Source organism: Chionomys nivalis, chromosome 18 (assembly GCF_950005125.1).
Source record: "Chionomys nivalis chromosome 18, mChiNiv1.1, whole genome shotgun sequence".
NCBI lineage: Eukaryota > Metazoa > Chordata > Mammalia > Rodentia > Cricetidae > Chionomys > Chionomys nivalis.
In genome coordinates, this window is record NC_080103.1 from 23,825,446 (window position 1) to 23,847,794 (window position 22,349).

The 22,349-nt window shown below is 37.4% G+C and overlaps 1 protein-coding gene across 2 annotated transcripts in view; it reads left to right on the forward strand.

Moving 5' to 3' along the window:
* Vav3 (vav guanine nucleotide exchange factor 3) overlaps nt 1-22,349 on the forward strand; it is a 317,139-nt gene that overhangs the window by 276,688 nt on the left and 18,102 nt on the right. For both annotated transcript variants that reach the window (XM_057793503.1, XM_057793504.1), the window contains exons 21-25: nt 1,389-1,454; nt 7,118-7,152; nt 12,522-12,638; nt 13,192-13,279; nt 19,328-19,457. In XM_057793503.1, the coding sequence (XP_057649486.1) occupies nt 1,389-1,454; nt 7,118-7,152; nt 12,522-12,638; nt 13,192-13,279; nt 19,328-19,457 (436 nt within the window). The remainder of the gene's footprint in view (nt 1-1,388; nt 1,455-7,117; nt 7,153-12,521; nt 12,639-13,191; nt 13,280-19,327; nt 19,458-22,349) is intronic.

Sequence of the window (22,349 nt, forward strand, 5' to 3'; positions counted from 1 at the left end):
TTTTGTAGATCTAGTAAATTTTGTGTTGATCTAGTAAAGAATAGAAGTTGACTAATATGGCTTAGAAAAGCTAGTTATAAAGCTCTGCAGTATATATTTCTTTTAGTTCAGTTCCAAACATATTGTTTTTATTTCTCTGAGAAATGTTACCCTCTAGTTTTTCTTCTGAGTTGTGTAAGGGTGTGGTTGCTTTTAGCATTGTGATGTACTTATATATAAAAGTCTAGGTAATGATATGTACCAAACAACATTCTTATTATTTGCTCTTTTGTGTCAGGCTCCCATTAAAGTTCCATCAAAGACTCAGTAAATACAGATAAAGAAAGAAGCACTTCATTCCAGTCTTAATTACCATGCTGCCATCCCTCCCTAGCTTCTGAATCTTACTTCCTAAGGGCTTCTTCCTCCTTTCTCATTGCACTAGTACCTACTTCTGTCTTCTTTCTACATTGTCTCCCATCACAGTTCTCTTTCTATCTTACCCAGATCTTTCTCTGTATGATTCAATGTTACCCATTTGAATGAGTGATCTGATTAGTTCCTGCAGTAATAACTGACCTAGCTCCTAGTCTTTAACTCTTCTTGTATTGTCTGCTCAAATCTAGTTCACAGGTAAGTTCCACAAGTGGTAGTGTCTTTAACGCCCATGCTTCCTCCTCCAGTTTCTCTCCTCATACCATGGTACCAATTCCCTAATGTCATTTTCATCTTCAAATTCAGGAGCAATTTTTCATGTTGATTGAGTTTAAAAATACATAAGACCTTTGGCACAACAGCATCATCAGTGATAAAATTTTTATGTCATAGAAGGGCTCCAGGTACCTTTCTGGTTTTGTTTTTCAGCATTCTCTTTGGTGAGCCTTATCCTTGCACAGAGAGGTTGTATGGAGCTGGAGTTAGAACTCCTGAATTTGAATTCTGCATCTGGTATCTGTTATCATGACTACAGGGAAATCCTCTGCTTTCTCTATGCCTCACTTCTCTCTTCTACAAAACTGAGGGTAGTAAGTGACTCTACCATAAAAGACTATTGCAAGAATTAATGAAAACTCATATCACTATATTAAATGCAGTAATAATTTTGTAATTATCAAACCTTATTAGGCTTCCCTTGCATATAAGATTGAGAGATACAAAGGTCTCATAGTTGAATGGTTTGTTGACAAGTGAACGGATTGTTTTATAACCATAACCTGAAACCACATGGAAAATTCAACAGTGATGGAAAATGTATCTGCTTTTGCTTCCTCTTCTGGGCCCATGAGTTAATACTGAGTACTAAATACAATATGTAAATAACCCGAGGATCCCAAATTGAACAACACTGTATAAACAACAACATGGCATTATCATTTTGTTCTCAGTAATATTTTCTTTTTCCAATTTAGGGACGAAATTTAACTTCAGGAGAGGTTGGATTTTTCCCAAGTGACGCCGTCAAACCATCCCCATGTGTAAGTTTTTATATTTCACTTCCTTCTCATCTTATTTTGCTGTGATTAACTGTGCAAGAAGGTGCAAAGGATAGTGACTGCCTAGATTCTCAACAGTTTTATCAATATTTTAACAGGGCAGGTCTTGCATGAATATAACCCCACAGATTATACTTTAATCTGTGCCAAAAGGTATTTCAAATGTTAAGAAAAGATATGCAGGGTGGGAATATAGCAGAATTTACAAAAATGTTAAAGGTTCCTAGGAGAAGTAACCCAAGGTCACAGAGTGGATGTGCTGGGAAGGTTTCCTTTTCCCTGGGCATCAATGGTATAGTCTAACTTATTTCTGGTCACTCGAGTTACAAGAAGTACTTACACTGTAGCTGGTGTCTTTTTTTTTTTTATTCTTTTTTAATTAAAATTTCCAACTGCTCCCCGTTTCCCATTTCCCTCCCCCTCCTCCCACATATTGCCCCCTCCCCCCACTCCCCTCCCCAATCCCCACTCCTCTTCTCCTCCCCCCAGTCCATTCCCCCTCCCTCTCGATACTGAAGAGCAGTCCAAATTCCCAGCCCTACAGGAAGACCAAGGTCCTCCCACTTCCATCCAGGCCCAGGAAGGTGAGCATCCAAACAGGCTAAGCTCCCACAAAGCCAGTTCATGTATTAGGATGGAAACCTAGTGCTATTGTCCTTGGCTTCTCATCAGCCTTCATTGTCTGCCATGTTCAGAGAGTCCAGTTTCAACCCATGCTTATTCAGTCCCAGTCCAGCTGGCCTGTAGCTGGTGTCTTTAATGGGATGATAGAGAGGAAAAAGTTCACAAATTCTTCAACCAGGGCTCTGACTACACTGTCTATGCTTTAGAATGTCCTTTCTGTTTATTTAATATCATAATGAAATTTTCTGAAAATGGATTAAAGGGAAATGGATGACTATTATTCAAATAATATGGGTGAATATCATGTAAATGCATTTTTCTCATGCTGTGTTATTGATTCATTTCTATATGGGGTGGAGCTATTTTAACGTCATAATTTCCCCCACAATCTTAAAGTTTGTGAATGGAAAGTAATGAAATTTCTTCACTAACATGATGCATATGATTACTAGAGGGGAAAATACCCTCAAAATTCTCGAATAATGTTTTTGTTATATTTTGTATTTCTCAACTGCACATTCTTTTTGATATTGCAAGTATAATATCTGTCACCTTTAATTTAAAAATGCAATCTTACACCATTTATCCAAGCTTAGTTATTTTTGAAAAGGAAAGAGAATTTTAAAAAAGGATTTTCTGTTTTATTTATAATGATAGATAGGTTCATTCTCACGGGTACAAACATAAGCAACAATATTTACATAACAGTTAATGCCAAGAGATTTTTAATATTCAGATATTTGGGAAGCTGGATAAGCATTTGATATTCAAAACACTATTTTCTATTTACATCTTGTATGAGTTTTAGGAATTTTGTTTTAAAGATAGCCTGGCATAAAAACACATTCAAATTTGTTTGAATGGATGTGCACAGGATAAATAAGCAAATGTAGAAGCCTCAATGCACACATGTAATTAGTGAATGAAATCAGTTTATAGAATCTACTGTAACTGCCTAGAAAGAAAACAATACCCAGATACTTGAAGATACTTGAGTAGTACACTTATACATAACCAGGAGCAAAACAACCAGGTAAATATGAATGCTTCTATAGCTTCAAGTGAACAGGTGGCTACTAAAGTGAACTACTTACGTAATGAAATTATATACTTATTTTTTTAGCTATAGGGCAAGCCGATTGAAAGGAAGTAGGCAGATTAAAGAGTAGGAAAGCCTTGCATGAGCTTGAAAACTGCATCCTTTTGTATATGTTGATTATCAGAAATCCCTGAGTAGTGCTGTGAATTCCATTCTGAGCTGAAAATGTATTTATCTCAGTGTGTCGTTCCTGTATCTTCAAAAGTTTTGAGACATTCTAGTGAAACCCTCCAGGGTGGGCCCCTAAAAGCTATACATAAATGAGATAATTAATTTATGACAGCAGAGAGATTGGAGACAGAGGCGGGGCTATAACACCGGGCATAGTTGGATAAATGTGAATCTGGCAGTTGTCAGGGCATGTTCCAGTAAAACGCCACCTGACAAAGGAGATACTTCTGTTGGTCTTTGCTCTGGGATAGATAAAGGAAAAGATAGGTATACCTGGGGGATAGCAAGCATGAGAGACTAATCCCTTAAAGATTCCTAAACTTCAGTGTAGAAGTCATCCATATGTAGGGCCAGAATTCATGATGTCCTATGACCTAAATCATCCTTAGCAAGAAATATAATTTAAAACGGCTCAACATCTGTTAGTCCCCAAGTAAAAATACATGTTATATTGGTTTTATCCTCTTCACAGATAGCAGCCCCCTATGGTTTGTTACAATAAAGTTCCAGGGGACAGAAATTTACCATTTGGAATCATCTAATCGACAAGGAAACAGACCACCTTAGGCTAAGGTTAGCAGACAGAAAATGTAGAATTAGCCTCATGAAGCAAATACAGGATAAGATATTTAAATAAAAAAATTCTATATTTGATATAACTAAAAAAAGATAAAAGGAGATTACAACACTTTATAATATTGTCTGGGCTTCACAATAAGAGACTCGGATCTAATAATTGAAGGGAAGGCCTTAATGGGTGCACTAGAGGGCTTCTCAGACATGGGTGAGTAGAAAATTGTAAGAGAAATCTGAAGAAGTTTCTGAAATGAGTTCAGAGAGATTAGGCAATGGAAACTGTAAGAGAGAATGGACTGAGATTCAAATGTATCAAATAGAAGAGATTAAAGATAATTGTAAAAAAAAGCAATATTCAAATAAGTCATGGCTAAGAACTTTCCAGAATTTGTGATAAAACTAATTTTAAAAATAAAGATGGGTAATTGAAATTAATCAGCAGCTAGATGTATTTTAATGGAACTTCAGGATATTAAAGATGGCATTAAGTCCAGTCTGCAAGAAAGAACAGATGCCTGTGAACAGCATTGGCAATTGGATTCCACGTTAACAGCACTGGTAATGGAAGCTACACGCGTCTACTGATAGTCAGGGGCGATCTTCCATTTTGCTGGTTTGCAGTTAACCAATTTAATGAAAAAAAGCATGAGGCAGCTAATTAGCAAGAAGATTGACATGTGGAAATGGGCGTGCTGTTGAGTTTCCTGGTTGGAATACAGGCATAGGGTTAGAGCATTCTGCATAGCCAAACTTCAGATAGAAGCCGTATAGTTCTCTGCCTTGAAGAACTGGCATATGGAGGTTGAAGTACCACAGTGTACGGTGGGAGAAATCATTAGAAAGGATGGAGTTATGGAAAGGAGAAACCTCAAGTTATGTGTAAGAACCCAAAATCTTTGAATGAGTAGTGAAGACAGTAATTCCCTCTGCTTGGGCAAAAAGAAGTTAAAAGAGAAATCCTCAACTGCTTACCACTGGAGACAATCTAAAGTTATAATTTAACTAGAGTAACTTCCTGCTTGAGACCAGAGACACCTGCAACTTGAATGATAGCCTAGTATTTACAACATAGACACATCAAGAAGCAGAGGAACATAAAGCACACTCAGAAATCAACTCTCATAACCATGTTCAGAACACAAAGGGAGATATGTTCATAATGAAGGAGTAGATTGGGCACCTCGGCATAGAACATGAAATGGTTACAGAAGAACTGGATGGAGACTCTAGAACATGAAAATGCAATATCTGAAACAATAAAAATTAGTATGTTCTACGTTTTACAAGAAAATCACTGTCAATTTAGAAATTTAATGCCTGCTTCCTAGTTTTAGATGAACAAACACTGAGAAAGTTCATTCCTAATTGCCCCATCTAATTTTACAGGGTGTTTCTCGGTAGGAAGGGTATGCCATACATACACACATTCCCAATAAGTTCTCTAGAATCTTTACTTGTCCAGAGTAGAAATTTAACAATGTAAGGCGTCTATGATGACAACTGAACATGACATTAGAGGACTATAGGAAGCACATATTAAAGAATAAAATGGGGGTGGGTGGAGAGAGGAAGGAGGAGGAACTAGGATTGGTATGTAAAAAATAAATAAGTAAATAAAAGTTTTGAAAAAGAAAAGGTATCCAGAAGTTATCTACAGCTTTAAGTGTGACACAGTAAAGTGTTTGTTAAACAAAATCCTAAAGTATACCAAAGAGAAGTTAGGAAGAACATGGGAAAATATAGCATCCTGTCCTCGTTACAGGGATCTGAGATGGTTATGTTTTTGTTTAGTTTTTATTGCCAATGTAATACTAACTATAGTAATCTGGGAAGAGAGACCCTCAATAAGAAATTGCTCCTATAAGATAGACCTGTGCTCATGTGTGTGAGATTATCTTGATCAATAAGTGTGCAAGAGGGCCCAGCCCTCAGTGGGCTGCACCATCCCTAGGCAAGTGTGTCTGGGCTGTATATATATATAAAAGCTACCTAAGAATGAGCCAGAGAGCAAGCTAGCAAGCTAGCCTTGGCTTCTGCCTCAAGCTTCTGCCTTGAGCTTTTACTTCGACTTTCCAAGAGTGGTGAATTATTATGTAGACATACACGTTAAATATGCATTCTTCCCCTTAGTGGCTCTTGGCTAGTGTTTTATTGCAGTCACAGCATGCAAAACGGAACAGTAGTCAAGGGTCCACATAGCAGAACATACCTGCGGAAGAACCAAGGCTCCTCTGGGGAACTGTGGGTTGGAATGGCCTCAGTTGTTTGTCTGATGTGAAATTATATGTTACTCTTCTTGGATATCCATCCTTTTCCAGCCAAAGAAGAGACAGCAGGCAGAATGTGGAGGAGTTCTTACCTATTTATCCCTTCCCTCTTCCCAGCCTCCCTGCATTGTAAAAGACCCAGGGACATCATGGGCTGTGTCTGTCAAAGACTTACTGATTCATGAAGGTTTTTAAAACTCAAAACGGACTATCTATAGCCTACTTTCTCCTCAATAGCTTGGAAATAGCCACCCTTTCTGTGGTATGTGATTTGTTGGGTATTTTCTGACTACTGGAATACATTCTTCGGCTTTTTCATTTTCCAGTCGTCATCAACAGCTATAAGATGCTTGCTTTATTTGTACATAAAATGTAATATTTTCACCTGTGCAAGTCTCTATATGAAAAAAGTAAGGTGCGGATATTTTCTATGATATTTTAATGAATGAAATGTTTCCTTGTTGGAAGATTTTTAAAGCAGAGTTCAAAATTTGTGAAAAATAGCATCTAAATCCAGTGTGTACTGCTTATTTCACATTTTTTTTTTGTCTTGGGGAAGGGAAGTGCTATTTGCCTTCCTTTATAACATTTTCATTTTATTTTTTTATGTTGGATTAAACTGTCTTGTAGTGAATATTGAAAGTTTCGAATTCATATTATTCTGCTATCTCTTCTCTTGAAGGTATAGTAGAAAAATGCATGAAAGAATGAAATAAAGCAAAATAAATTATTTTCTACTCATCTGACATATACTATGACTCACTCTGTGTAAACTAGCTAGTGAATAGTTCCAGGACTGTGCTACTTAACGGTTTTATAGAGCTGAGTCAGCTGAACCGAATGAATGATTGATTTCTGAAAGCTACCCTTAAGTAAACTTAATCTATTTTTGCCTTTTTATGTCCTAGGTACCTAAACCAGTAGATTATTCTTGCCAACCCTGGTAAGTATTAAAAATGTTTATATTACTAAGTTGAAATACCATACTCCTAGCTCGAGGACGCCTTAAATGTGTGGTTGTAAACCATGCTCCATTTCCATTTGTCCTTGCTAAAGGTTTTCATGTGAAACAAAACACCATAATGAATTTGCATATTGCTGGCCAATCTGTATCATGATTGAATAGAGATGTCTCTGGGGGTGTACATGTGGATGCACGTGAGCATAAACATCTGTAAAAGCCATAGAAAGAAATGGGATGCATCCTGATGTATCTCATATTTTGGAAAGATAAATCTCATGAAGCAGAGAAGAAAAAAAAAATGATTATCTAAAACTAAGAATCACCTCAAAAGGATAGTATCTAAAATTGTGGTTTCTAGTGTAGAACAGGGGAATAAGATGTGCCCATGTTTGATTTGGGTCTTGTGTGACAGTCTTTACCTGGGAAGATGTACACACATGGCTGTCTACTCATCACAGAGAAGGAGGCCGTAGCAGGCCAGAGGAATGATTATGCCAGTGTCTGTCTCAGTGACCTAATGAGTTTTTTACTGGCATTTCAGACAGGGTTCACAAGAAACGGGGGTGACCACTTACAAAAGCGCCAACCCTGGGCCATCTTTAACAGTCTAGTAATTTCTTCTCTGCACTTCAGCTATTCGGTCTCCCTTGCATAGCATCTGTGTACTCCCACTTAGACTAATAGAAAGGGGCCCTTGAGAAAATTCCAAGGTTCTGTTCTCCCAGAAATGTGACCTTCAGTTTACCTCATGAGCCTCATGAGCCCCTCTCCCCCTCCTGGAGGGAATGTTCCAGCTAGGAGAAAACAGCCATGTAACAGGTCTAGGTAGAGCATATTTACCACTGAGATGCTGGCAGCAGAATCAAAGATGGCAGTGGTTGTTATTTTTCAGGTATTTTCAACTTTAAAACTACATGTAGGGAGGAGAGGAGGGAGGGGAAACCATAACCAGGATGTAAAATTAATTAATTAATTTAAAAAATCTTTATGTAAAAAGCAGAATAGCTGAGACTTCATTATGTCATAATAAGTAATATATGTAGAGTGTTTTTATAAGCACTTGCCACTTTAAGTATTTTATTTCACATTGCCTGTGATAGTGTAAACCATTTCACGTGTCTAGATTCCTGTAACAAAAATTTGCCCCAAATTCCTATGTGGAAGATATTATTGTCATTATTATTATTGAGGGAGAAAAAGATGAAGGCCATGGCACCAGTTTGAGGTAGCCTCAAGACTCTATCTTGCTATCAAAATATCAAAATACTTTTACTGGGTTATATGTGTTTCCCTGGATTTGTGTTTGACTTTTCTGAAAATGAATGAATCTCTTTTCCCTGATACTTGTTTCTGTTCTTAGATATGATCATATATTTATGGATGTAGTATCTTGAGGCTATATAGCACTAGTTCAGTGTGCAAATGTGGGTAGCCCCTCAATATGTAATATGCATGATGTATACCTATTTCTGATTACTTGGTTGTATAAGGAATTTGTAAAAAGGGTCAGGAAACGTTTCAGTGCGTGGCATTATCCTCAATCCTCTCGCTGACTCTCAGCACTTACGTTTGCCTCCCTTGCCATTATCCTCAGTTTCTGCTGTACTCTTCTTGGCTTCAGCACGGAGCTTGCCAAAGAAATTTGATCAAATTGGGAATCTCTGATACATTTTCACATCACTGAGGACAATTTCCAAATTTTGTTACTGTGGAATCTAAAAGCATATTAATGACAGAAATAAAATTTTTTTCATACAACTAAATTTTATGGTTAAAAGGTTGATCATTTTAGAGATAAATACTCATGTCTCCAACATGGATTTTATTAAATAACTCCAGCAGTTACCTGAGAACTGCCTAGACACAAGAGGGTGGGCAGGTTTGTACATAGATTTTCTTTTTTAAAAGGTATTCTTACCAATATGTAAAATTCTGTTGGAAGTATAACCAGGTAGAATAACAACACTCCTAAAGATTAAAAAAAATAATCAATGTGCCAAGACAAAGGAAATAACTTAAATATAGGAATTAATAAAGACATAGTAAAAGTATTAAATTACATTTTCTTCCTTTTTGAGCAACCTAGATAGTTCATTAGAATTAAGTAGATGGTTTCATGGGAAATGCCTTTAACTTGGGAATAATTATCAACTACTCATGGAAACTTAGAATTTTAAGAATATGAGACACAACAGCATCCATTTATATTACCTGTTAATTATTTCCATCTGAAAAGAAGGTTGATCCAGTCAAGTAAATATTGTTTCTATAAACAATAAAATAAAATAGAAAATCAACAAGACTCTCCTCAACAGCCCATGCTTTATGCATGGAATGCTTGAAATGCTGGCTGAAGTCTGAAGTTGAAGACAGGGGAGCTCCTTGAAAGTTGGAATGTGGTAGATGCCAAGGCCCCTATGGCTTTTTCCCAGTGTCAAATTACCTGCCTTTTAACACTGCCAGGAGACTGTGTTGTTAGGTGTGTTACATGGGAAAACAGAACCACACAGGGTTTTGACTTGGAAAAGCCAGGCCTAACTGAGGCTGGGGGGATGCCATCCTGAAAACCACTTATATTAAAAAGTCTTCATATCAAAGGTGAGAACTCTGTTTCCTTCATATAGCTTAGATCTGACACAAGAGCAGTTTCTCATGCGCTGTGCCCCTTCCTTCAGTGCAGAAATGAGTTTGGAAAACTCTAAAGAAACTGAATAAACTTGGGGAAAAAAATCCAACCCCCTAACATTTGGATGTTTCCCAGCCCAATTATCAGAATTTTTGCCAAATTAGCAGACTTCTACCCAGTGGTGTACTTTTGGACCTGCACACACAGGGCCCTTGGTTGTTGCTAGATTCAGCTTCCTTATGTATGAACAAATGATGAAGAGAAACCAGACATTTGAGGAAAAATTTGGATTACGTGTATGACAAATGTTTTGTAAGAGGGATGATTTGAAAATAAGAAGCTTCTCTAAATTAAGTGGCATAAGAACTTGGAAAAACATTGAAAGAATTTCAGAAACATCAAAGAAAAAAGGTAAGATGCAAGAAATATTTTAAAAATTAGATAATTAGCATGAATTCTTGCCAGTACTCAACTTATAAGAACTCCAGAAAGAAAGAAAAAATGCTTAAAGACATCAGTTACTAAAGAAATAATACAGTTTCCAGAGCTGAATGCTATGTCTACAATTTGGAGATGCTGCCAAAAGCATAAGAAAGCACATTATTGTTAACATTTTCTCCTATAGGAGACAAAGAACCCAAAAGTGTTCAAGGGAATACCTATCAGGGCACATCCCATGGGTCAGAAATTAGAGGGAAATTAATTGGAAGCCAAAGGGTAACGATCTAATGCCATTTAATATTTAAGAGGCAAAATCATTTCTCACTTGGTATTCTGTCCCAACCAAGCTACGAGTTAAGTGTAAACTGGATTAAAATGAAGTATTTCCATAAATGCTTGGCTTCAAAGTATTGCATTCTAGACTCTATTCATAGAAAATCTAAGGATGAATTTTTAATCCAAGGCAAAGACAAGTGGAGTATCCAGGAATGGAGCAGCAGGCTCAGAGGGCAGACAGAAGCAGTTAGTTTAAGAGATTCGGGGACTCAGAAGTCATTGAGTTAAGACTGAGAATGTTGTAAGTAGAGTATATAACTTTGAAAATGTATTGTCAGGGAATCTATGTCAAAAATTTGGAAAGAACTGTAATGGATAGAAAACAGTCTAAACCAATAAACTTTTGTGCCTACCTTTTTACAAGTCAAACATTTTAAACTATTACCCTGCTCAATATGGGCCTGATGATGGCTTGAGTTCACAGGAGTTATAGAAAGACAATAATCTATCACAAAGTAGGCATATGTCAGGAGAAAAGTGACTTTCCTTCCTTATACTTAGGGTTCTGAGTTAATGAATTTTAGTAGAAACACAATTGTTTAAAATATCTATATAGAAACAAGGAAAAGAACAGGTTAAATATTTGACCCAGGACTTGGAGTAGAATGCTCATATGATGGACTACTGCTTTTCATTGCAGTACAGATTACCTTTGTAAACTATATTTTAATTATATTAGCACAAGTTGTATATATACATATGCTTGTATATATACACATACATTAATTTGTGGTGCTAGCCAGGGCAATAAAGATATGGTAATCAGAGTGAGGGCTGCATGTGCAGGACAGCTCTTTAGACAGATAGACAGGATGACTCTTTAAACCTGAATGGCAAGATCAATTGTGTTGAAAGAAGTGTGTGTTTGCACAGTCAGAAGGAAACAGACAATCCGTAGATACAGGCTGGAAGAGATAAGGCTCCATGAGGTAAGCATGAAGCAGACTGTATTAGATCCTAATAGGTCATAGGTTATCAGAACTGCCTTAAAAAATGTGCCACTGGTACAAAATGCCATTAACTCCCTTTTACAATTGGTGCTGGATTGCCTGCACCAGACTCCACAAACTTTTCTTAAATGTCTTCTGTGTACATTTTAAATAAATGGTGTAGATTAAAGGCAGAAGTTTATACTTGAGTTTATGATTCAACATGTGAGTCAGATAATTTTCTGGAATATTAGTCATGAATAGCTTGAAAAGAACCAACCCAAATGTAGTTACCTTTTAATTTCAATTCCTCTGGATCTTTGATACTCCTTGACACTATCTGGTATGCTTACATTTGATACAAGGGGTCATACAAAAATAATTTAGCCCAGAGTTTTGGTATTTTACTATGATGGTTATTATTTTAATGGACTTTGGCTGTGTTTAAGGCCCATATAATCTAGGGAAACTTGAACTCTGGTTTTCAAAAATATCTGTTTTTGAAAATAGTTCCCTCCTTACTGCTTGTTTCTTTAGAAATTTGTCAGATTGTGAACTAATATAATTTATCTCACATCCAAATAGTAATTATTTTAAAATAGTTTAAATTACACCAGAGTCTTGTTTAAAAATCATCAAAAGAGATTTGATAGTATACATAAGAAAGGTAAATTTGTGTGTGTGTGTGTCTGTCTGTCTGTCTGTGTCTTATGCAGGGCCATGCCTCCCACAGTCTTCCTATTTATTCCTATACTTCCCACAACTGTCCTAACCAGTCTTTCTGTTCTAATAGCTTCTGATTCTTCCTTTGTTTTAGTCCCCTGTGTTTATTTGATATTTACTAGTGCCTGCTGGGTCTTTAGGCTCTCTTCTTTTTGCTGATGTGTTTAGCATATTGAAGAGATTTTCCGAATTATCATTTAAAGAAATGTAATTAAAACCATGACATATACTTATATTTAGTCTCTCTTTTCAGATACATTTTTCCAACGTTTTGTCTTCCCATATTTTCCCAGGTATGCTGGACCAATGGAAAGATTGCAGGCAGAGACTGAACTTATTAACAGGGTGAATAGTACTTACCTTGTGAGGCACAGGACCAAGGAGTCTGGAGAATATGCAATTAGCATTAAGTAAGTAGGACAAGGGCTTTTGGAGAAATAGATTTCCTGTGTTCAGAGTGGTGTAGGTCATGTGACACATACAATCCTGAAGTTGAAAACCAAGGTTCTAATTGCAGTAGAAATAATGCAATTATCTCGACAGTTCATTCGTACCAGAAAATACCTGTGAGGAAACCAGTAATGGGTGTTAGGGGCTGCTAATTGGCATAATAGATTTCTTTCATAGCATTCTATTTTGTTGATTTGATGTACATGTATTTCTAGTAAATTCCAAGAATATAAATGGCTAGGTTTTGTCTTTTTTGTACCCTCAAAGTGCACTTACTAAGTAAGCACAACAATTAGTCAAATCCAAATCTTCTCTCACTTCAAATATTGGTTGTATCTTCAACCCACCTAGTAAATACAGTTTGTTAATTAGCTGTCACCATTTATTGGCATAAGTATATATTTTGTCTTCAGAATTAATTCCTATAACGTTATTGGGGCATGCCCTCTGGTAATTATTGATTTCTACTGATTAAAACCACATTTATATTCATAAGTTATTCATTGCCCACAGGTACAATAATGAAGCAAAACACATCAAGATTTTAACAAGAGATGGCTTTTTTCACATTGCAGAAAATAGAAAATTTAAAAGCTTAATGGTAAATATTGATTATTTCTTTTCAATCTGTGATTCCCCTTTTCTGCTGTTAAATCAGTTTAACTCTATAGTTTCTTAGCAATGTTGCCTATTGAAAATTATCTAAGGAGAATAATAGTGTAGGCTTTAGCAAACTTCTAACTTTCTAGGTTGAAGAATTCCAATGATGTTTTACATTGCTCAAATGTTATTGCTCATTGTAAATGAGCTTTATAAGTTTTAGATAATATTTTAGAGTTTGTGCTACTCATGGCTCTTAAAGCGATGACCAACTGAAGTATAGGTGTTTGGGTGTGTTGTCTCAGTGACAAATGATAAATCTCAAATCATTGCTATGCCATTCCTCTTCTTATGCCGTCTGTCTCTTCATTCAGCTACTTTGTGTCATTATAAATTATGGGACAGAAAAGTTCTTACATTTAGATGTATTTCATACAAAATGTAATACAAAAGTCAATTTGAAATCTGTTTATATTTTCTGCTATTATAAATTGTCTGTATAATGATAGTTCTCATTTATTACATTAGATAAGTATTTGTAAGTTTATATTTTTGCCACACACAACAGTTGATGTTACATAGAAATTTTCTTTTGAAATGGAAACCATATATGGTAGTTAGCATGTGTTTATTAATTCTTAAAATTTATAAAAATCTCAATCATTTTATTAGTAGGTATGGTGTGTGTATGTCATACAGAACATACATATATATCATTATACACACTGCTTTATATACTGTTTTTTATATACAACAGTAAAGAAATCTTATTTTCTTAAAAGTGGCTACAAATCTATTTTTTCCTACTTAGATAGTCTCTTACACTAATGAAGAATTTAGATATACAACGTAGGATACATTTGTAGTCGCTAAGATCTTTGATTAGCTTTGGGAGGGAAGGCTCATTGCTATAGCTATCAGTCGAATGATATGTACTACACCTTTCAGGAATACAAATGAATCAAAATGGGGTATGAGAAGGCTTACAAACTCAGCCAGCTTGAATGCCTTACTTAAGAATCATTTCAAGATAGAGATCGGTGCTTTCAAGAAATCGAAACATCTTGAGCTGAGGGAAAAGGAAATAGGAGGAAATCTATAGACATAAGTGGCACGTTTGAAATTCAAAAGCAAAGGACAGGCAGCATGGCCATGCCTTAAAAAATGGAAACTCTTGTCAAATTGGTAACTAAGCTCGAGGCATCCTCTCTGCTGGAAGTAACTTACATCTGTTGCACCTATCAGGCTGTGAGAGAGAGCGAGCTTGACCAGAAGAGGTTCTTTATATAGTAAAAGCCTAGAGAGGCTGTGGCAAGTTGGTGCACAGATGATGAGTGACAGGCACAGCCCGACATGATGAAAGCATGCACGGAAACTCCACAGCTCTGCAAGACATGCCTGCAGAACTGCTTTGGGTGATAATGAGGCTTCTTCACAGTGTTGCAGTTTAGATGACACTTAGAAAATGCTGCAGGCCCAATGATGACTGCTAGCTCTCCAGACTTTAAAAGTAGCAAAGGGAGCTCCCATCAGAGAAGACACGCAAGAAGGATGAAAGGAATGGCCATTGGAAGGGGTCAATCAATTCAGCTTTGTGTCACTTGGTTCCGCCCAAGGAAGTCCTTTAGCAGGGAGTGTTAGAGATGATAAAAGCCAGTGCCACTATCATGAACTGTAGATCTTATAAGGCCGTGATTATACTAAACTGAATGGATGCTCCCTTTTAAATAATTTGTAGCAGAGACCATTAAAGTTTATTCATTGGTCTCCTGGAAAGGGAAGTAAGGGTACATGCCTCAGAGTTTAAGTGTCACAAAATCTGTGTATCAATCACAAATGCCACTGTTAAGGACACATACATGTGCCTATGTCATTTCCCTTCCTTTCTTCCTTCCTTCCTCCTTTCCTCCCTCCCTCCCCCCTCCCTCCCTCCCTCCCTGCCTCCCTCTCTCCTTCTCTCCCTCCCTCCCTCCCTGCCTCCCTCTTTCCTTCCCTCCCTCCTTCCCTCCCTCCCTCCCTCCCTCCCTGCCTCCCTCTCTCCTTCCCTCCCTCCCTCCCTCCCTCCCTCCCTCCCTCCCTCCCTCCCTCCCTCCCTGTCTCCCTCTTTCTCTTTCTTCTCTTCCACACTTGGAGATCTTTTATAAAGAAGCTCAGACTATAAAGGTTCCAAGGGGTGACTGAGAATTAACAGGAAAACTAGTGAAACTAAAAAGAAAAGAAATCAGTTTAATGATATTTGCATAAAGAAAGAAAGGAAGATAAGAAACAGAAAACCTTCAGTCTAAGCAAGGCCTTTTGCCAGGCTTAGTAAGTAACTTTCAGTTGCTGATGAAGCTGCTGAGCTAGTTGAAGTTAGCTCTGCTTTTTGTTCATGTGTTGAAGAAATTTAGTTTTAATTTTTGGAGATGTGTAGTCAATAAATTCAATAAACAGATAAGCAGTGGTATTTAGGTATTATAATATTTTTAAGTTAAATGTTTATTTAGAATAAAATTCTCTTACTTTTTTTTCAAAACACAGACTTGGATTCTAATAAAACAATTTAATAGAACAAGGCACAATATTTAAGGTAAACATCACAACGAAGGGTATATAACCTTATTTTGAATCTTAAAAGACTCCTTCACTGTCGTTTTAAGATTCCTTAAAATAAAATGACTCAGCTGATGTAAAATATCTTACAAGTTAGGAAATCCATGTATGCCAGAGAACTCAAGACAGTGGTGTCCTATAGACTTAAGCTGTGAAATGCCTCATGGATGCTTGCCAAGAAGAGGTGTTTCAGTGATGGTAACAGATTCCTTTGGAAGAAGAGAGGAGGCTCCAAGATGTAGGAGGTGTCTTTAAAAAAAAATAAGGGTCATACAATCTGTAGCAGGCACAGTTTACTGTGTTGGATTACAGTGCACAGTTCCCATCCCTGTAAATATTGGTATGTAGATTTGAGCCATTCCTCGCGAGTAGTTTGGTATCTCGCTATCTGTGTTACACTATGTTCTTCTGCATATGAACCATGGTATAGCGTGGAATAAAATATTTATCAGAAAGTATTCAAAACACATGCAGACCCGAAATCTTATTTTAAAGTAGCTGGTGTCTCACAGAGACGGCTGCATTTGGTACTCGGGACCCGAACTTCTTTCCCTTGGGTTTCAGTAGCTTGGTTAATCAAGCTCTTTGTTTTTCTTTGTCATTAAGTTCCAATCCTAAATGACTTTTGGATTCCAGATTACAAGGCATTAATTTTGTTCTGATTTTCATGTATGTCAGACAAGCCATGCCCAAACGCTGCATGTAAGCCATCCCCATTGCCTGTTTCCTTGGTAATTGGAGTGACTGGCCCACACTCATTATTTCTGGGCTGGATTGTTTGACACCGCTGTGCCAACCGAGATAAGGGAAGCTTAGAGATTTCTTTTGTTTAGAGTCATTTTGTTTGCTTGTTGTACCTGAAGGTCAATGACTACTAAAGCAGGGGTGGATTAGACTAAACTTCGGAGAGCATAAAGCCAGGAATTGGAAAGGAGCCACTGCTGTGCTCCTTAAATCTACTCAGGAGCATCTTAGGAAGATTTAACTGCCTAAGACTGTAAAAAAATGTAACTAAAATATCATCCATGTTCAGCCAGGTATTAAAGACTCTGTGCAGTGTATTAAACTACCTGACCCTGGTTCTTAGACAAGTCTGTTTTTTTTTTCTTTTATTTCTTCTGTAAAAATATTAAATGACTGAAAAGTCCCTTTTGGTCAGTTCAATAATGTAATAGTTTATAGCCAACTTCACGTTAATGTTAATTAATAATGATTTAGAGCAAAATTTATACTCTCTCATAAAGTTAAATTGAAGTTCAAAGCTACTGAACTACGATATCCATTTCAGATTTGTACTTATAATGTCAAGCAAAACAACACATCTTAATTGAAATGTAAAGACTAAAGGAACAGCTTCTTGGTCTCATTGTTATCAGTGTTGCCATCCGCAAACACACGGTTTTCCTTAAGCTTTTTATTTCATTACTTAAAAGAGACTGATTATATTTTTCACTCAGCCCAGTTTAACTTCTGAGCTACTGTTGCCAAACTGTATCAAAAATCAGTATAATATAAATGCAGTATTCTCATATTGGTAGCCGTTTCCAAGATCCAGCTTCTATTTGGTGTTTTATTTTGTTTGCCCTTTGTTTTTAAAGGTTAGGCAATTTCTGCATCCCTGTGTTTAATCAAGCACTATCATTCTCTGGGCTCAAGGGAAAATACATACATAAATACATGCATACCCACATAGACACACTTTTAAGTTATAGAATTAATGTATACAAAGACTTTAGCATCTTAAGTGTAAGAAAACAGAGTTGTTGGTTCATCATAGCAAATATCCTTTTCATCTGCTTCCCTTTTCTGTACTTATATTTGCTATTTATTAATAACTTGATATAACGAAAAGGACTCACTCTGGACAGATGTAAGTAATATGGTAAATGAAAACAATAAAGAAAAAAGAAAAGGCCACGACTGCTCTTGGGTATGGTGGAGGAGAAAGTTTATTGTAGGTAAAAGGGAGGGCATAGCTAGAGGCAGAGACATCTGGGAGAATCCAGACGGGACACAGCCCTGAGCCATGTGAGCAGATTGGAGAGGGGAGGGGGAGAGAGGAGAGCCAGGAGGGTAAAGGGTGGACTGAAAATGGGCAGGTGACCAAAATGACTAAATTATATGGGGAAAGGCAGCTTAGCCCCTGGTCTGGAGAAGTTTAGAATGAGGGGGTGTGGTAGCCCAGGAGGGTCCTGTAACAGGTAGAGGAGACTGAGGGATGCAGGGAGAACCTGCGACCTATGTCCACTTTGATGTGTTAATGGACATTTCAGCTATTTGTCTCAAGTTTGAGACCTAACATATTGACTGCACTGCACACATGTTGGCTAACTTTGCCAAGTTCCTTGTGTCCATGGTTTGAGGCTCATGTCATGAGGTTCTTGGGCTAAGATGATATGATAGTATACATAAGCGACCCCAAAAACTCTACCAGTGAACTCCTACAGCTGATAAACACCTTTAGTTATGTGGCAGGTTACAAAATCAACTCCAAAAAATCAGTTGCCTTCCTATACACTAAGGATAATGAAGCAGAGAGGGAATCAGAGAAGCATCACCTTTCACGATAGCCACAAATAGCATTAAATATCTTGGGGTAACTCTGACCAAGGAAGTGAAAGATCTATTTGACAAGTATTTTCAACTATTTATCAGTTACTTTATATCTGTCACATTCAGCTGCTGATAGTATTTTCATTGTGAATTGTTATTTTATTTCAGTTCATAGTAGAGGAATTCAGATTTGTATAGAATCTGAAACCCAGGTACAGAGAAAAAGGGTTTTCCTGAAGATTTAGTTTGAAATATGGTAGAAGTTTATATATATTAGACCTTGAGATGTTTACAACACATTATTTCTAAACAACAATTAGAAAGGACCACCTGTTGCCCCTGTGAGTACTGGGTGACATGGAGAGCTGAGGTGCATGCTAACCCTTCATCAGCGTAAACCAGGCAGGATGCTGAGCGGTGCTCAGTGCTTTAGCGATGTTTCTCTTCATCGTGGAAACATATGCGTAGGATTAAGTTTGTTTTTCTGCTAAGTTGAAAGAAAATGGGGGAAAGCAGAAATTGCTATACAGTCAGGCAGACAGCTGTTCCTTTCATCTTTCTTCAGAAAGGCTCGCCTCTCTCTAATAACAGCAATAATTGCTACTCTGAGATGGAGCTTTAGCGTGGCTTCTCTTCAGTACCACATCTGACTGAAGATAAACATGATGCTCTCAGTGCCTGAAGAACAATACAGGGTAACCGACGCAGATAAACGTCTCCAGTAAACAGGGCTGTGTCTGGGTAGGAGTCAGGTTCATCCAGACAGCAGGCCAAGCTCTCATTCACACTTCCATCTATTTGGGAATGTTAAAACGCTCGTCCCTGTGTTCTATGTAATTATGCATGAAGGAGTTTCTTTGAGAACAAAACTATCAAAACCTCTCTTGAATATGCTCTCTTAAAGGAACTCGTGGAGTATTACAAGCACCATTCTCTCAAAGAAGGGTTCAGGACCTTAGACACGACGTTACAGTTTCCATACAAGGAGCCAGAGCATTCAGCGGGACAGAGGGGTAATAGAACAGGCAACAGCTGTGAGTATTGTAAATTTAATACATTTTTTTCTTTCAACTTTTGATCACTTAAGGAATAGAAGCAAAATAGCATTAAACATCTTCATTCTGAACTTTGAAAAATAGCCAATTAATATGATAATGCGCTGAGCAGACACCTTTTTTTTTTTTTTTTTGGAGCTAAGCAGAGTCACAAGGACCAAGAGGTTCATGAGTGTGTCGAGTTATCTGTTTTTGTGCCAAATTAAAAATTATATGTGTGTTAAAATAGCCATCAAACTGTAAGTGATATGTCAATGTGTAAAGTTTTATAATTTTCACTGGATTTTATATTAGCCATGTTCTTTTTAATTTATATGTAGCATTTGTGCTATAATGTTATTTGAAAAGTAGTATCCAACAGGGCTCTTCCAGAGTGCCTCGAATCCCAACTCTGCTGATGCTCCTGCTGCAAGCCAGCATGTGGAAGGATTAGCATGTTTTGTCAATGGTTTTTAAACTCTACATTGGTCGCTTTCTTGAAGGATGTGTATCGTACTATAAATTCATCATAAAGGATGACTATACACAAGCACACAGGCATACAACTGCATGGCTGTTTCAATGACTTTAAGTCATTAACTCACTCTGCCCCACCATTTCATGGTATGTAAACTTCCCAGACAGAGACACCTACGAAGAGAACACTGTAAGAGAAAAATGTAAAGAAAATATATTTTTACTCCCTTGTTAAGTAATCTTCATAAAAACAAATGAACAATAAAAACTACTTTGGGGCAAAATGAAAACAATTTGACTACTGTTAGAATCCTGAATTTAGCACAACTGGAAGATCAAGAGGTCATTCTAAAAAGGATCTGCACCAGTGTAATATAACTTGAAGTTTATTTTTCCCTAAAGGCTTATACTGAAGGAAGCCAGGTGATGCCCGGGCTTCCAGCCTCAGGACAGTTCCATGTACTTCAGAACAATATGGAAGCCATTTGTCACTCAGCTGAGAGGTTGATTTTGGATAAATTTTGTAAAACTTCATGGTTGTTCTCATAGTGGTCATTAACATATGTCCAAACCCATGCAGTAAGATGAATATGAATGACCTTTGTATTGGATGCTTAAATATCTTTGCAATTTTATCCAAATTATCAATTTTAGCTCTTTGTAGCTCAATATTGCTTGATTATCGGAGACTCTCACACAGACTATATTTTTCGTTCATTCAAAATGGATGTCTAGCCTAAAAAGGAGTTTTGCTGCAAATTTCTTAAAAATCTATTTAAGTATGACTTCTGACCTCTTTTTACACGACACCTCCTTTTAGATAAACATAAATTTAAACCCTTTCCTCTTTTTCTACCTTTCCAGTGAATGGGCAAAACACAAACTGTAGATGGAGTAATCTGCATGTGTAATAATACTTGAATAGTTTACTCGATTCTCCAGAGCCCTGTGGAGCAGTGAGGAACAAAGAAGAAATTTCCAGAATTAGGAAGGTCATCAAACCACTATATCTATGGCTTTTCTTGTTTCTGTGACCAAATAATGGCAAGAAGCCACTTAAGAAAAGCTTATTTTGGCTTGCAGTCTGAGGGGATATGGTCCGTTCCAGAGGCTAGGAAGAGTGGCAGGTGATCCAAAGTGGCAAGAGAGGTGCTGGGTCCCCTACCTCCTAGTACCTTGACAGCAATTAGAGTATTGACATGAAGTGGAACCAGACTATAAGAATCAGGGCCACCTCCAGTGAGTAATTTCCTCCTATGAGGCTTCCAAATGGTGCTGCAAACTCTGCTTGCACAGTGCACGCTGGCTTTCAAAGGGTTGACAGTGCTTACATGCATAGTTCGCAGAACAGCCTGCATTATGCTTGGATGCTTTGTCTTGCTAACTTTGTACCAAGCCTTGGTTTAGGAGTAACCCTTAATGAAAACACCACATGGATTTTTTAAAAAAATGTTGTGCTTCCTAGAATGTGGGGAAAGAGAAATGCTACATATTCTTGAGTTACTTGAGGGTGTCTTCAGTCTTCATTTCTGATTCATAGCCTTGGTCATGATGCTGAATATCTAAACGCAGCGTTCACCAAGCAGCATTGCCTTAAGATAGAGATTTAGTCCACGGTCTTGTGTCTTCATTACTTACAAAAAAGAATGTAGGATACAGAGCAAGTAGGGTAAAGGCCAGAAACTTCGTGTGCTCTCCACAGAGGTGAGCAATGAGCTTCACTTCTCAGTAGTGACAGTGACTGACTAGTAATCGCCGCAATTGTAACTTACATTGTTACCTTGGAAAAGAAAGGCGTGGCTCATTTTTTACGTGTGTAAAGTATGGTAAAAATAATATGGCAGAGTTAGTATATGCAGATATGTGGAAATCTGTAGAAAAGTGCTGATTGGGAATCAAACATGAGCTCATAGTATTGGGCGGGGACATGATATAATAAGTTAGAAAGCCGTCCTGTGTTGTAACTCTGCTGTCTACCACGATGTCAGGGCAGTGCTATTTTTCTTTATTGTTGTTGTCCTTTTAATAGCTTGAATGCTCTCAAAAGAAGAGCAAACGAGAAAGGAGAGAGAAAGAAAAGAGAAGAGAGCACTCGGGGTAATGGTGAACTGGTTTCCCTCTGTAGAAACTGCAATGATTTGGTAGAAGATAGTGTGTAGATCTGTATAAGAACCCCATAATTATCCAAAATAGCCCCGAGCAGTCTGACTTTGTTTGCTTTGGCTGTATCTGTGCACCTGGGTATTTGAAGGACACAGAAATGCCTTTTGCCTGTTGCACTCTCCAGTGAGCATTTACTTATTTTCAGTCTGTTCTCATAGGAAAGTGATCCAGTGTGAACCTCCGTTTTCCCATCCAAAGAGTGAAGAATGAGATTGGAAACTGCACCGTGTTCTTTGAGAAATCACATCCTAA